Raw genomic sequence first — 12892 nt, 5'->3', positions numbered from 1 at the left:
AGCACTTCAGCTAAATGCTAACATCCTCACAATGACAATGCTAACATGATGATGTTTAGTGGGTAATATTTGCCAGTTTAGCTTGTTAGCATGCTAAAATTTGCTAATTAGCACAATGTGCAGCGGAGGCTAATTGGAAGTTTTGCAGGTATTTAGTCATAAAAGCAGTCAAATTTGACCCGATGGTGCTAGATGAAAAGTCAGGAGATCTCCATCATTGTAATTTATCCTTCAGGGAATTTCTGTATTATGGTAATCCATTAAATAGTTAGAAAATCATTTATATTCAATAGTTTTCGGTTGAAAAAAAGTGTTTTACACAGAGCTATTGACAGAATAATTATTGGACTAGAACAAAAGTTTCAACTTAGTTGTAATGAACTGAAATTACATTTGGTTTTGACAGTCATCAGTTATCAGTCCCTGCATGTCAAGCTCAGTCTACTGACATTTTATCAGTGGAAATGGTACAAAAGGTAGACCAAATGATCACAGTCCAGCCAAAATTAATTTTACCTGCACAGTTAAATAAAAAGTAGCCCATTTCCATGGAAAACCACCCAATCTGGCAGCACTGGTGATGGATTGACAGACAAATATTCCCATCACTAGAGCCACATAGCTAATGTGGCTGTAAACAACGCAATGTTTACTTTCTGTATAAAACAGAAATTTCTTTCACTAAGTGCATTTAAAATATGAAAAACGAGATAAGGTGCAACCACCCTTTCAAAATCTTCCAGTCATTGTGGTCCTACAGTTTTAATGAGTTCAATCAGCATGAACACATCCAAGCTGCTATGTTAAACTCCGAAGTCTGATGTCATGAATGCAGCATTTTCCACCAATCACTGCCCTCCAGCCTGTATCCTTACATGGGACAGATCTTGATGCTGTCAGAGCTGGAGCTGAACTGGCCAAGGGCAAAGTCCAGACCCACCCCAACTCCACTCCCCACCCCGAAGGCAGCATAAAGCGGCTGGGTGAAGTTTGCACGGAAGGTGTGAAGGTGTGTCATGCTTTCTGCCACGCTGTAGAACGCCAGCGTCCCCATGGACAGATCCAGGTAGATTCCCAGACGGGGGGAGTAGGTGACCGGTATGTCCTTCTTCTCATTGTCATGCATGGCTGAGCAGCAGGTGTCTGACAGTTCCAGGGTCCAGGACTGGGCGTTGTAGCCAAGCCCCGCCCTCGCATCTGAGCCTTTCCTGTTCAACGCCCCATAGGCTATGCCCAAAGAGGAGCCCCGGCCTCGCCACTCCACCTCCCAGTAACAGCGCTGGGCGTATAGCGGGCTCTGGCACATCACCTGGGTCCAGCCATCAAAGCGCTGGGGAGTGTCATGGTAGGGCTGCGCCGCCCCCTGCAGGGTGGCTTTAGTGTTGCCATCGGAAAGAGTCAGGCGTTTGTGGGCTGTGTTGGGGTCAAGGGTCAAGGTCACAGAATCTAGGAAAGAAAGGGTTTAATGAACAATTATTCACAAAATCTTGAAAATTAATAATATTCATTAAGCATTAAAGTTCATTCTTAACCTTGAAATACTAGTTTAACAAAACAATCCCAACTCAAGGTCCACTTACTGGCTTTTTTCAGAGCTTTTCACATAGTCTTCATCATGGAGACAGATATGTCAACATGCTAGCTTAGCAGCTCTTATGGTTTCATCCATAGGGCTTTTACAATTTTGTCGTCCGTGTTGATGAAGACCACCTAGTACTGTTGAAAGCTCCACAAAGGAAACTGATAAGTGGATCTTGAGTTGGGATTGTTTTGTCAAACCATTTCCAACGCCAAGAATGAACTTTCATGCTTAACTTTTGAGAAGTCAAACTAAAATAAAAACAACTATGGATGAAACCATAACAGCTATTGTGCCTGCATGCCACAAAACCATTGCCATGACAATTGAGCAACTCCATCTACTGATGACGACAATGTGTTACAGTCATAATTGCTGCAAAAAGCTAGTAAATGGACATTGTGGTTTTAAACATGCTCTATGTGGTAGTTATTTTATACACAGGAAGTGATTTATGTTTTTTTCTTTGGAATAAACATGGAATAAACAATAGGCACCATCGCACAACTTTTTCATCAATTCCAGGAGCAGACATGGTGGTCATTTGTTCAGACAAAGTGTTTGTGAGCCTGAGCGCTTAACCTGCTCAGAAAATGTCATATTGTAATTAAACATTGAGACTCACACTGTAGGAACTCCTCTCTGGTCCTTGGCTCTGGGGCCTGGATGCTGTCAATGTTAATTTCTCTCACTAGAAAAAAGCCACAGTCAGTCAATTCCTGCACAGCTTGCAAATATTTAGAATGCATATATTGATTTACTTTATTTTACATGGTTTTCTAATTTGTTTTATGCTGTATTCATCATAATATTTTTTCATTTCTTTGCATTTTTCATTCATGTTTCTTGTCTCAATAGTTATAAATAGTTGAGGATTAAATCACGCAGATAAAGGTACTTACATGCAGGGAAAGCCGGAGCATGATTCATGGAGTCAGGGGTGGGCGTATCCAAGAACAGGCTAGGGTTAACTGTCCAATAGGAAAACAGAGACAAGTGATGTGCAAGGGACCCAGAACCAAGTTATTGAATTTCCATGTGCAACATGAAAGCTGACATTTTACCTTCTACTGGTGTTTCAGGCAGAGCAGCCATCCCCCCTGTTGAGCACAAACAGTCGCACAGTTAGACACTTTGAAATCCAGAGAACATCTTAGACAGAATGATGACGCCTACACAAGGCAGGTTCAGGTTGGCAGTATTTGAGATGAGATACTGTATGAATTAATGAATTTCTGTCAGGTTTGGGGTGGTGAAGAATAAGGACAACAGAGACAAGAGAAGAAGCAGATGATTATTAAAGTCGATGAAAAATAAGCCTGGCTGAAACATGAACCGGATGAAATTAATATTCTTCGTAAGCAGCTTTGTATCATTATTACTTATTATTCTCTGTATTAAATGTCTACTCAGCCAGCCCCAGCAGAAAGAGGCTAAATGATTTTCCTGCCCACTAAGAGTAATTCATGAATATACAGCTATAGCAAATAGTTATTAACAGCTGGCCAGGTTTGGCATGAACTGCATGTCCTAATATATATCAAAAAGACACGATATTTGTGTTTTCTAAAGAGAACAGCATCCAGATCTCATATACAGATTCAATCTATCCCTGCTTTTTCTCATCTGATCTTACATAGGTTTCCTCCTGTAGATTGTGTGTTGTTGGCCGGGGTAGCTGGGGTGACAGGGGTGGCTGGGGTGGTGCCACGGCGATGGGAGCGGAAGAGGCTGCTGATCGACGCCATCCGACTGAAACCTGGCCAAACCAGGGCAGACAGAGGAGACAGTTGGAAAACAAAAAAGTGTTACACTCTCACAAGGGCATATATTGTTCGTCAAAGCTGCACTGTTTTGCCAGGTGGTGGTGGCATACAGTAACAATTCAGGGGATTGTTTTGTACAAAGGTAGGTTTTATACCTCCAGTTGATGCTGGTGCAGGAGCTGGAGCTGGAGCTGGAGCAGGAGCTGGGGTGGCTGGGATCGGAGTAGGAATTGGGACTGCGACAGGGGCAGCCTGGCTCTGACTGGACCTGGCCCAGAGAGACTGAGACTCTCTGCGGCTGGGAGTGGGGCTGGGTCTGGTGTTGGCCTCCCTCACTGTTTGAAAGACATGAGGGATGTCAGATCAAGGTTAGGATTACGATTAATGTCTGTTAATAGCTAAACGAGTGACTGCTCTTCCCAAAAATTTCAGTAATATTGTCAGTTACTTATTATATTAGTTCCCTATCCAAAATAATATGCTTGATACTCCCCCGACAGTAAAGGGAAAATTTAACATGTACAAAAACAATATTCCATACCTCACTCATCTGTTATATTTAGCTAGTGTAACCTAAAGGTAGACTTGCAGCATTATATTATAAGCCAGATTATTAATATGGAAGTGCAACTAACTAACTAAGTAAGTACAGTTTATTTATATAACACCTTCCTAGATCAGACTTCACAAAGCAAGACATTAAATAGATGCACAATACAAAAGTAATGAATAAAAGGCCACTCCGTTTAGTTTTTAACCTGAAATGAGCAAAAACTAAAAAATCCTGATGAGAAGATCTTAGAGACCTGCCAATAAGGGAGTTGGAGTAATTGAGATCAGATGAAGTAGAAGTTTGAATCATGTATATCTCAGGTTGAGACACAATAAATTATATTGGCAATATTCCTCAGCTGGAAAAAACAATCAAACACTTCACATAGTGGTCAAGAAGAGACAGTGCCTGGTCATGATTGACACCTCTATTTTGTCATGTTTTGAGGGTTAAAAGAGATGTATAATATAGTATCATCTGCATAGCAGTGGTAAGATATACTTTTACATTTCCTGCGCAAGGGGAAGCATGTACAAGGCAAACAAGAGAAGACCCAGAACAGAACCTTGAGGCACACCACAAGACAAAGTTGCAGATGAGGAGATTCAGCAGCAACAATACAGAACACTACCAAGGTGCCTAAGAGGTGCTGTAACCAACGGAAACCATACTGAAACACTTAACATAATAACGGAGTAAATTTACCAGGGAGTAGCACCTTTTATAAAATGTGAGGAATCTGAAAAATACATTTCTTGATCTAAGTGCAGTATCATATGAAAGTATGAAGGAGCAGCCACATGATTATCAGGAAGTCTTGGCTTATAAATTAAAGTCAGTGCAACCTCCTGCCAGGAAAATCAGAACGAACCTACCTGTCTCTCTTTCCTCTCTCCTTTGTCTGTCCCGAGGTCTGGGTGAGCTCGTATTTCCTCTGTCTACAACAAGGAGGAAGAATAGTTTTAAATATACACATACACATTGTGGTGACAGACACTGCAGGTTTTTTCAAAGTTGTTTCAGTTTAATTCAACAGCACACACAGTCTCACCTCGTGGTGTGTCTCTGCTCCTCACGTCTAGGCTTTTAAAGCCTAAACCTGAAAAGGAAAATGTGAACACCATGTTTAACAAGGACTGTGTACTGAATTACTTTTGATGTTGTTTCATAAAGCAAAATAAATGTTAGTACCCAGTCCTCGTCTGTCTGTGCTCCGTGTTCCAACTGAGATAGTAGGTGTAGAAGCTGTGAGAAATGAAAAATAATGCATATATTAAACATATTCATATAACAGATGATAACATGAAAAGATGTAGTGATGGCAGACAAAAAAACACTGGACATACCTGGTGATCGGCCATTTGTGTTGCGAAGACCCAGACCAGAAAACACTAGAGAAAGGGAGAAATCAGAAATAAGTTTTTCTGTGAAATGATTTTTAGGATCATGGGAAATGTAAGAACCTATGATTTATTCAGATTTTATAGTACAAAACTTACATTTAAAAATGCTGCCTTTCTGTCCTGTGCTCCTGTTGGCTAGATGACATAAAGGAAAGTCCCTTTTACACAAGAAATCTCAACACCATTACAGCTTTTGTTATTGTACGTTCATGTTAAAAAGAAAAAATGTTTGGAACTTACAGTCACCCAGAGTGAACAGAGTTGTGTCATTGACTGGAAAAGCACAGACAATAAGATGAAAAAAGATGAGACATGACAAGGAGGTCAGACAAAATAAGGTATGACTGGACAAAAACAAGACAGGACAAAACAAAAAAAGATTTCTGTGTCAGACCTAGTTTGGTGATCTTGCCCAGCTCCTGGTTGCACAGATCCTCCACTTGCTCCCTGAGGTCCAGGATGGCGTCACGAACAGGCTCAAAGGAAGCTTCTGGATTGACAACCACGGGGGGCAGGTCCCCAGACTCCAGGGGACTGCACATGGACTCACATGTCTGAAGGGAAATATGACCTTTTTAATGAAATGCATGGCCTATAGAAGCCAGGCATAGACCTTAAACTGTAACTTTAAAGGATCATTTTCTTTTTTATCAACAAATCCCATGTAGGAGCCAAACTGGCAATGAATTGATTCTACTAACAAGTATAGTGTGTGTATATAACGTCTGATATATCTTATTCCTCTGTGCCATTTAGATCTATTATATACAGATCTATTGATGAATTAAGTTTCACCTTAAGTCGGAAAGAAAATCTCAACATAAATAGGTGCAATAGGTCCCTCCATCTCTACCTGCAGGTAGTGGATGTGGTCTTCACAGCAGGCCAGGTCCTTCATCTCCGTGCCTCTCCTCTTCAGCTCCTTGATCTCGGCCTCCAGGCTGTCAACCACCTCCTGGGCCTGGCCCATCTTCTCCAGGCCGACCTGATCCAACACCTCCTCCAGCAGCTCCTGCAGACGCTCAACCGAGCGCTGCAGCTCGGACAGCACCTGCTCCGTGTCACCATGTACCCTGTCTGCAGAGCGCTGGGTGGGCCGTGGATGAGTGAAATCAATATTACAAGGTTCATGGGGAATTCGATCTTCATTTTAAGAACTAGCTGATCAAAAGCTTGCACTTGCAAAACTGGTGCAAGTTAACCCAACTCGGAGAGTAAGCTCATGAAAAATACAACTCAGCTGACCAACCTTCATAATTTCCATCATCTTTTTCATGTCTTTCAGCTCCTGCTCTCGGTCTTTGAGTCTCTGCTGATTGTCTGCCTGAATCTCTGTCAGCGTTTTCTACAGAAAAATACAGTAGGACATGACATCAAAAACAATTTACATCAATATCACACACACACAAAGACACAAAAGGGTGGAGCGTTATGAGCGTCATGAATGGACAGGAATGTAGTTAGGAATGTTCACAGCCGGGCTGAAGCCACACAAAAGGAGACAAGACGACACCTTAAACAGAAACCCATCACATGGAACAATGGACAGTTAACAGAAGGAGTGGTGTGCTGTACATACATAGTATTGATTGTCCCCTGTTATAGAAACAGCTGCCCACCTTCCATTAAAGGTGGAAAGACTGCTGTCCAATTTCATGATCTTTTATGCATGTTTAACTTGGCAAATTTCAGTCATACTGTTAGGTTTGCTGCTGTCAAAGGAAAACAGCAGTATGTTGACTAGGCACAGCTAGTCAACATGTATGTAAAACTCACTTATTTTCACAGTACAACTAGTAAATATTGTGTTGTAGATGTCTTAATTAATGTTCACCTCATAACTACTAGAGCTTAACATCTATTAAAAATGATTTTGTCATTTCCCAGATGAGACCCTCATGGGGTGCCTGCAGCATCCATCCTTGCTTACCTGTTTCTCTAAGCGCTCGGCCTTGGTGGACACACACTCATGGCCTTTGTGCAGATTGCTGGTGCACAGCCAGCAAATAAACATCTTACACTGGCGACAGAAGAACTCCTGCAGGTACTTGTGCTGGGTACAGATCTTCTCAGCCAGATTGCCTGTGGGGGCGATCAGCTCATGCTGCTTCAGGGCCTTCTTGGTCTGGTGGGGCTTCAGGTGGGTTTCGCAGTATGAGCTCATACACACCAGGCAGCTCTTGACGGCTGCCCGCTGTTCTCCTTTGCACATGTCGCATGGCACAGCTGCTGAGGACAGCTTCCCTTTGGATTTGGATGAAGAGGAGGCAACACTACGGGCGCTTCGCATAGATTCTCTTACTTCGGACTTGAGGGCGCCTTTGCGGAGTTGCTCCACAGCTTCAGCCAGCATGGTGTTCCTGGACAGGGAGGGCTTGGGGCAGAAGGTCTGACGGCACTGGGGGCAGCTGTAGATCCCCTTGGGGTCGTCCTTGCTCCAGTAGTCCTTGATGCAGGCCATGCAGTAGCTGTGCCCACAAGGGATGGTGACCGGATCATTTGGGAGATCCAGACATACCGGGCAGTTAAACTGCTCCTCTGTCCACAGTTTCCCACTCATGGTGACTCTGTCAAACACAGCAGGAGGGCGAAACAGGTGAGTAGATGGGAGAAGAGAGAGATTGTTAGCAGGTATGACACTCAGAGATTTTTAGTAATATAAAGCAGAAAAGTAGAAGACATCCAGAGATGTGAAGAGGTAGGTTTTGACTCAAGGGAGGAAAAATGCTGTCTGATTAAAAGTTGTTCTTGTCAGGTGAAAGCAAGAAGAGGTGAACTGGGAGGGGCCAGAGCCACCAGGCAGGTCTAGCGGGGAAAACGGGTGTCAGTGGAAAACTGCTAAATGCCAGCAGAGTAAAGGTGTGAATGACTGATCTTTTTATCATTTCACCAAACCAGAAGTATTGAGATTGTTTATTTAAAAGATAACCTTCATACCATTATCATAATGTTAAAATACTCAGTTACAAGTAAAAGTCCTGCATTTAAAAGTAAAGAAGTTTTAACAACAAAATGGACTTTAAGAATCAAAAACGAAAGTATCTCTATCTCTAGTACTTTTATTATTGTACATTTATTAAGTACATTTTGCTGATAATACTTTGAATAGAATGCAGGACTTTTATTTTTAACAGAGTGTTATTTCATTGTGCTATTGGTATGTTTACTTAAATAAAGGGTCTGAAGGGGTCATAAGATAATTGATTAAATCCTGCTACAAAAATGTGTTTTTGTTTTTTTTGGACGTGATTTTTTTTTCTCTTTGTGGAATATTGGAGAGTTTTCACCTCTTCTGGTCTTGACTTGACAGTTATTTAAATGAAACCATCTGAAAAGTTTCATGTGGAAATGTCTCTTTGGTGGAACCACTAACAACTTGTAGACATCTGAAATGTGACAAGGGGCCACAAATAGACACTGTTGTAAGAGGCCACACACAAAAAAGAAATGTTGGACATCTTTACAATATTTTATGTAGTATTTTATAAGATTAGCTTGTGTTTTATGTAAAATCCTCTGAAAAGTAACCAGTAACAGATAAATAAATATACAGAACATATAATGAAAATAGTCAAATTAAGTACCTCAAGATTAAGCACTTGAGTAAATGTTCTTACACCACTGCACCAAACCATGATCATGCTGATCCAGTCCAGTCATATTTGACCCATCAAACAAGGGAGACACAATAAATACGACAGTGTCAGTATCAAGCAATGGGATTATTGAAAACAGTGTGTCCTCCACCCAGCCAGCAGAGGGCACAGTGTCTGAGCGCAGCATAGAGCCACACAAAGGCTTAGTTTTATTGGAGATAAAGATAAAACACAAGCAAACATAGGTGAATAATCTGCAGAGTAGCTTCATCCCACTCTTTCATGGGCTGCCCTTGAAGTTAGAGCTGTTGTAAGCCTAAATGCCGCAGGTAAAGTAACTGTTTTAATATCAAACCATGTTTGACCGTACTAGCTCGTTGCTAAAACTAGTCCCTGAGTAAAACTGTCCCCTGCCGTCTATTCGCCCTTCAGTAAAACATCTTTATAGGTATCAGAATAACTTCTGCCGGGCTATGGAGTGCATTTGGTCGTTTACAGACAGTCATGTAAGGTTTTGTACTGTTTGATTATGTTTCCTTTAAATCTTGTTGTTTTTCTTTAGTACCATATCAGCATACAGGAGGGGAGCCAGCGGCCGCCGGTGCAGAAATGTTCGCAATGCTGCAGGTTTTATCACTGCCCGCTCTGCAGCCCGCACATCTACAAGCCCGCACACAGATACAAAGTCTACAGACATCTGCAATGTCACCTTTCAAGAGCCATTCATTTTAGAGGTAACTTACTATGTGTTTAGAGGCGATTAGTGCCGGTTTTTCTCGTATGAACACTGTGTGCCAAAGTCCATTGAAAAAGTATCAAGTTTATTGTCTCCCATCGTACTGTTTTAAGTGTACTCTCCATTTTCAGACTTTAGATGTGATAGAAATAAATAGGAAGAACTTTACAATTCGGCATGCACAAAATACAGGAAGTAGCCTTATTGAACTAAAAAATGTTGCATTTGAGATTACGATTCAGTGTTATTCTCGCACATAAATCCAGTGCAGGAGACAGCAGAAGGCAACGTGAACCAGTTTTAAAAGTTAGAAAATTTTATTACAATTAGATATTAGAATTAGATATTTAGTGGTTGCATTTATGCTGAATGTACAAAAATATGAAAAGGCATTCGTAAAAGGTCATTAGTTATGCTTCACCAGGGATTTATAACAGGCGGTTAGTGTTACAACATTAAATGTAATATTTACAATGGAGTTTGGAGCGTGTCTGCTGGGAGCTCGTTGCTTACAGTATTTTATGAACATTTCTAGTAGAATAGATGGTAGAGAAACTTAAAAAAAAATCAGAGCATAATATGATACTGAAAAGATAAGCTCATCTATAATAAAGTCTCAGTAATAACTGAAAACTTTTGATGATTACCTCAGTATTGATGCTTAAGTAACTAACACTTCCTCCCTCATAAATAGTAATCATTAGTATTTAGCAGTAACCCACCATTGACATTTAATATAGCTATTAACTATGTTTCATTTTCCCACCCACAGGCTACAGCATCTACAAGTGCAACCTGGGCTGCCGGCCACAAGCTCATTTCCACTGTTTTTGCAAGAAACTGCTTTTGAATCGTAATCAATTCACTCATCATCTGAATACAAAACATCAATCCCTTCCTGCAGTGGATCATCCAGTCTGCCCCGGTGTTAAAGGTGATCATAGTGATGATGATGCAGAACAGACTTTACCTCTGTCTCCATCACCAGGAGAGCCACTGAATGCTAATCCAAGTCCACTGAGCTCCTCAGGAGCAGATTATGCAGCAACATGGACCTCAGGCACTTTTTCAAACATAGTGAATGAAGAACCAACTTTAAATAATGAACCAGCCTCAGCGCCCTCAGATGATGTAGCAGTAAAGCCATGTCAAGCAGAAGTCGGGCCAAAGAAACTTGCAGCATGCCCACAATGCAATGCAGTAATGAACAAAAGATGCCTTAACATGCACATAAGAATGAAACACTCCAGCAGGACTGCACATGTGACTGCAAGTTCACCCCTCAGAGGTATTTTTAAGAATATTTTTATTTCTCTTATACATAATAAAATGTGTCAGGGTTGTATATATGGCAGGCAATATGAATATTAAGTGACTTTATATTCTTATAGTTCTTGTTTTGTTGTATATTGTTATGTAGAACTTAACTAATAATGGGAATTATTGTCTTTTTTCACAACGTAACAACAGAATCACCACCAGCTGTTGGAGGATCAGAGCTTCATCTCAGTCCCACACGTAAGCAAATTCAATCTAGGTAGAAAAATGATTTAAAAACAGATTTTTGATAGCTTGGACAGTTAAATCAAGACTTCTTATTATTTACAACCGGTTAGACTATGAAATAAAACCTATTTTTTCATTCGTTACCAGTGATAACTTACAGAAAATGACTGCTGACACTACAGATTTGTTAAATGTATTGCAATGTCATGTATGCTCGTAATGTGCTGCCTGAGACATCACATGAGAGCTTCCCAGGTGGATTAAACATGTGCTGACAGTCTGTTTTTATTGTTTCACAGCAGTGGAGCTGGAGATCTTGACCCAGCTGAGAGTCCTCCGTCAGCAGCAGAGCCAAATCCTACAGCTGTTGCAGAAGCTCACCAACACAGACGGCATTCCTGACTCCACCGCGGCCGATCTGAGGGCCATGTTCCCCATCACGGAGGAGGACGGACTCGCTGACTTAGAGCTGAAGCTCAGTGAAAACCCAGACTTGAATAGTAGGCTTGTAAGAAGATAATAATAAGTTAATTAAAGATATTTTGTCTCGATTTCAAGGGTGTGGAAGGTTTGTGTCTTTATGAATTGTTTGACTTGGTAATCACTTAAAATCTGTGGTTTCAGGTTAACTTTTTCGGGGATACCGATGGACTCCCTATTGATCAAACAGCACAGAGGATACTGGAAAGGATGCTGTCCAACACATTTGCGAAGAGAATGGACTGGACAGGGAAAAACAACAAGGTGTCGTTTGCATCTTCGTGTTTAAAGGAAATCGTTAACGGTAAGTGAGGAGCACTTTGTCTCGCAGTAAAACTGGCCTTCAGAGTCTGTAAGTTTGCCGTCATTCCTTTGCAGATGCTGTGAGGAGGAACAGTGTGTGTGCCAGAGCTGCAGATGAAGCAGTCGAGTCTGTTGTGAAGAAATGGCTGCAGCAGGCAGGAGAGAGGGATGAAGGGACAGAGGGAGGAAGAGAGGAGAGAACAGAAGTGGTGAGTATTTCTGTCTTTTTTGCAGCACCATTGATGTTTTCAATTTAAAAGAAATGCTGGTAAATGGATACTGAGAACTTATCAGCTAAAATCACTATACTGATTTTCTTCTTTTACTTTATCAAAAAATAACTTGAAAAACTGATTTCTCTTTCCACAGGAAGAAGACATTTGATCTGCTGTTTTACACATCAATGTATCACTTGTCTCCCTTTGTCTCCAGTTTTATTGGAGTTAAATGGCTGAATTCATTGTGTTAAGTTCTATTAAGATGAAGGCTCTCTAAAATATCTAAATATGAATTTCCTTGTGGGACAATAAAGATCTGATCTGAGCTACTGGATTATTATTTATTTTTGCCACATTAAGATTGTGAGTTGTGACATTGCAGCATCATGGTTTAAGATTATATTCAATATAATCAATATATCAGGACAAGGCCTCTAAAATACTCAGAGAGAAGAGGGTACATGATTAGGACAAATAGGAATAAGCAAAAACACTAAACCCACCAGTAAATCCTCATCCAACCATTTTCATTGTTCTCACATGCACTTTACTATCCATTTCATACATGTTTATCTTAGAATTTATAAAAAAAAAAAAAAGGGCTATAGTTTGTAATCTAAGTGATAAAAAAATTTACAGATGCTAATAGCAGTGATTACCCTTTCCAGTTTATTCTGTAGGACAAACAATAAGCCCAACTCGTCACTAGGTGGCAGTGTTGCACCCCGGTTCTTGTGGTTGCTAAATCTGGT

The 12892-nt window shown here is 40.9% G+C and overlaps 2 protein-coding genes across 3 annotated transcripts; one reads left to right on the top strand and one right to left on the bottom strand.

Moving 5' to 3' along the window:
• Positions 1–44: 44 nt before the first annotated feature.
• Positions 45–8248, bottom strand: trim25l (tripartite motif containing 25, like). Its single transcript, XM_044344587.1, has 16 exons — positions 7232–8248; positions 6551–6646; positions 6155–6388; positions 5696–5855; positions 5542–5574; positions 5398–5436; positions 5245–5289; positions 5090–5143; positions 4950–4997; positions 4774–4836; positions 3501–3680; positions 3216–3338; positions 2644–2679; positions 2482–2550; positions 2205–2270; positions 45–1446 (listed from the first exon to the last, which is right to left on the bottom strand). The coding sequence occupies exons 1-16, from the start codon at positions 7859–7861 to the stop codon at positions 872–874; spliced, it is 2451 nt and encodes an 816-aa protein (XP_044200522.1). The 5' UTR covers positions 7862–8248; the 3' UTR covers positions 45–871.
• A 613-nt stretch (positions 8249–8861) lies between these two features.
• LOC122976496 lies at positions 8862–12810 on the top strand. Of its 2 annotated transcripts, none has more exons than XM_044345006.1 (8): positions 8862–9226; positions 9460–9631; positions 10406–10921; positions 11104–11151; positions 11442–11647; positions 11764–11923; positions 11998–12131; positions 12292–12810. In XM_044345006.1, the coding sequence occupies exons 1-8, from the start codon at positions 9218–9220 to the stop codon at positions 12304–12306; spliced, it is 1260 nt and encodes a 419-aa protein (XP_044200941.1). In that variant the 5' UTR covers positions 8862–9217; the 3' UTR covers positions 12307–12810. The 2 variants fall into 2 exon arrangements, with proteins under 2 accessions (XP_044200941.1, XP_044200940.1); XM_044345005.1 differs by having other exon boundaries at positions 8879–9226; positions 11439–11647.
• The last annotated feature ends 82 nt before the right edge of the window (positions 12811–12892 follow it).

Source organism: Thunnus albacares, chromosome 24 (genome assembly GCF_914725855.1).
Source record: "Thunnus albacares chromosome 24, fThuAlb1.1, whole genome shotgun sequence".
In the NCBI taxonomy this organism is placed as follows: domain Eukaryota; kingdom Metazoa; phylum Chordata; class Actinopteri; order Scombriformes; family Scombridae; genus Thunnus; species Thunnus albacares.
The sequence above is the reverse complement of the archived record's forward strand: the minus strand, read 5'-3'. Positions and strand labels throughout refer to the sequence as shown.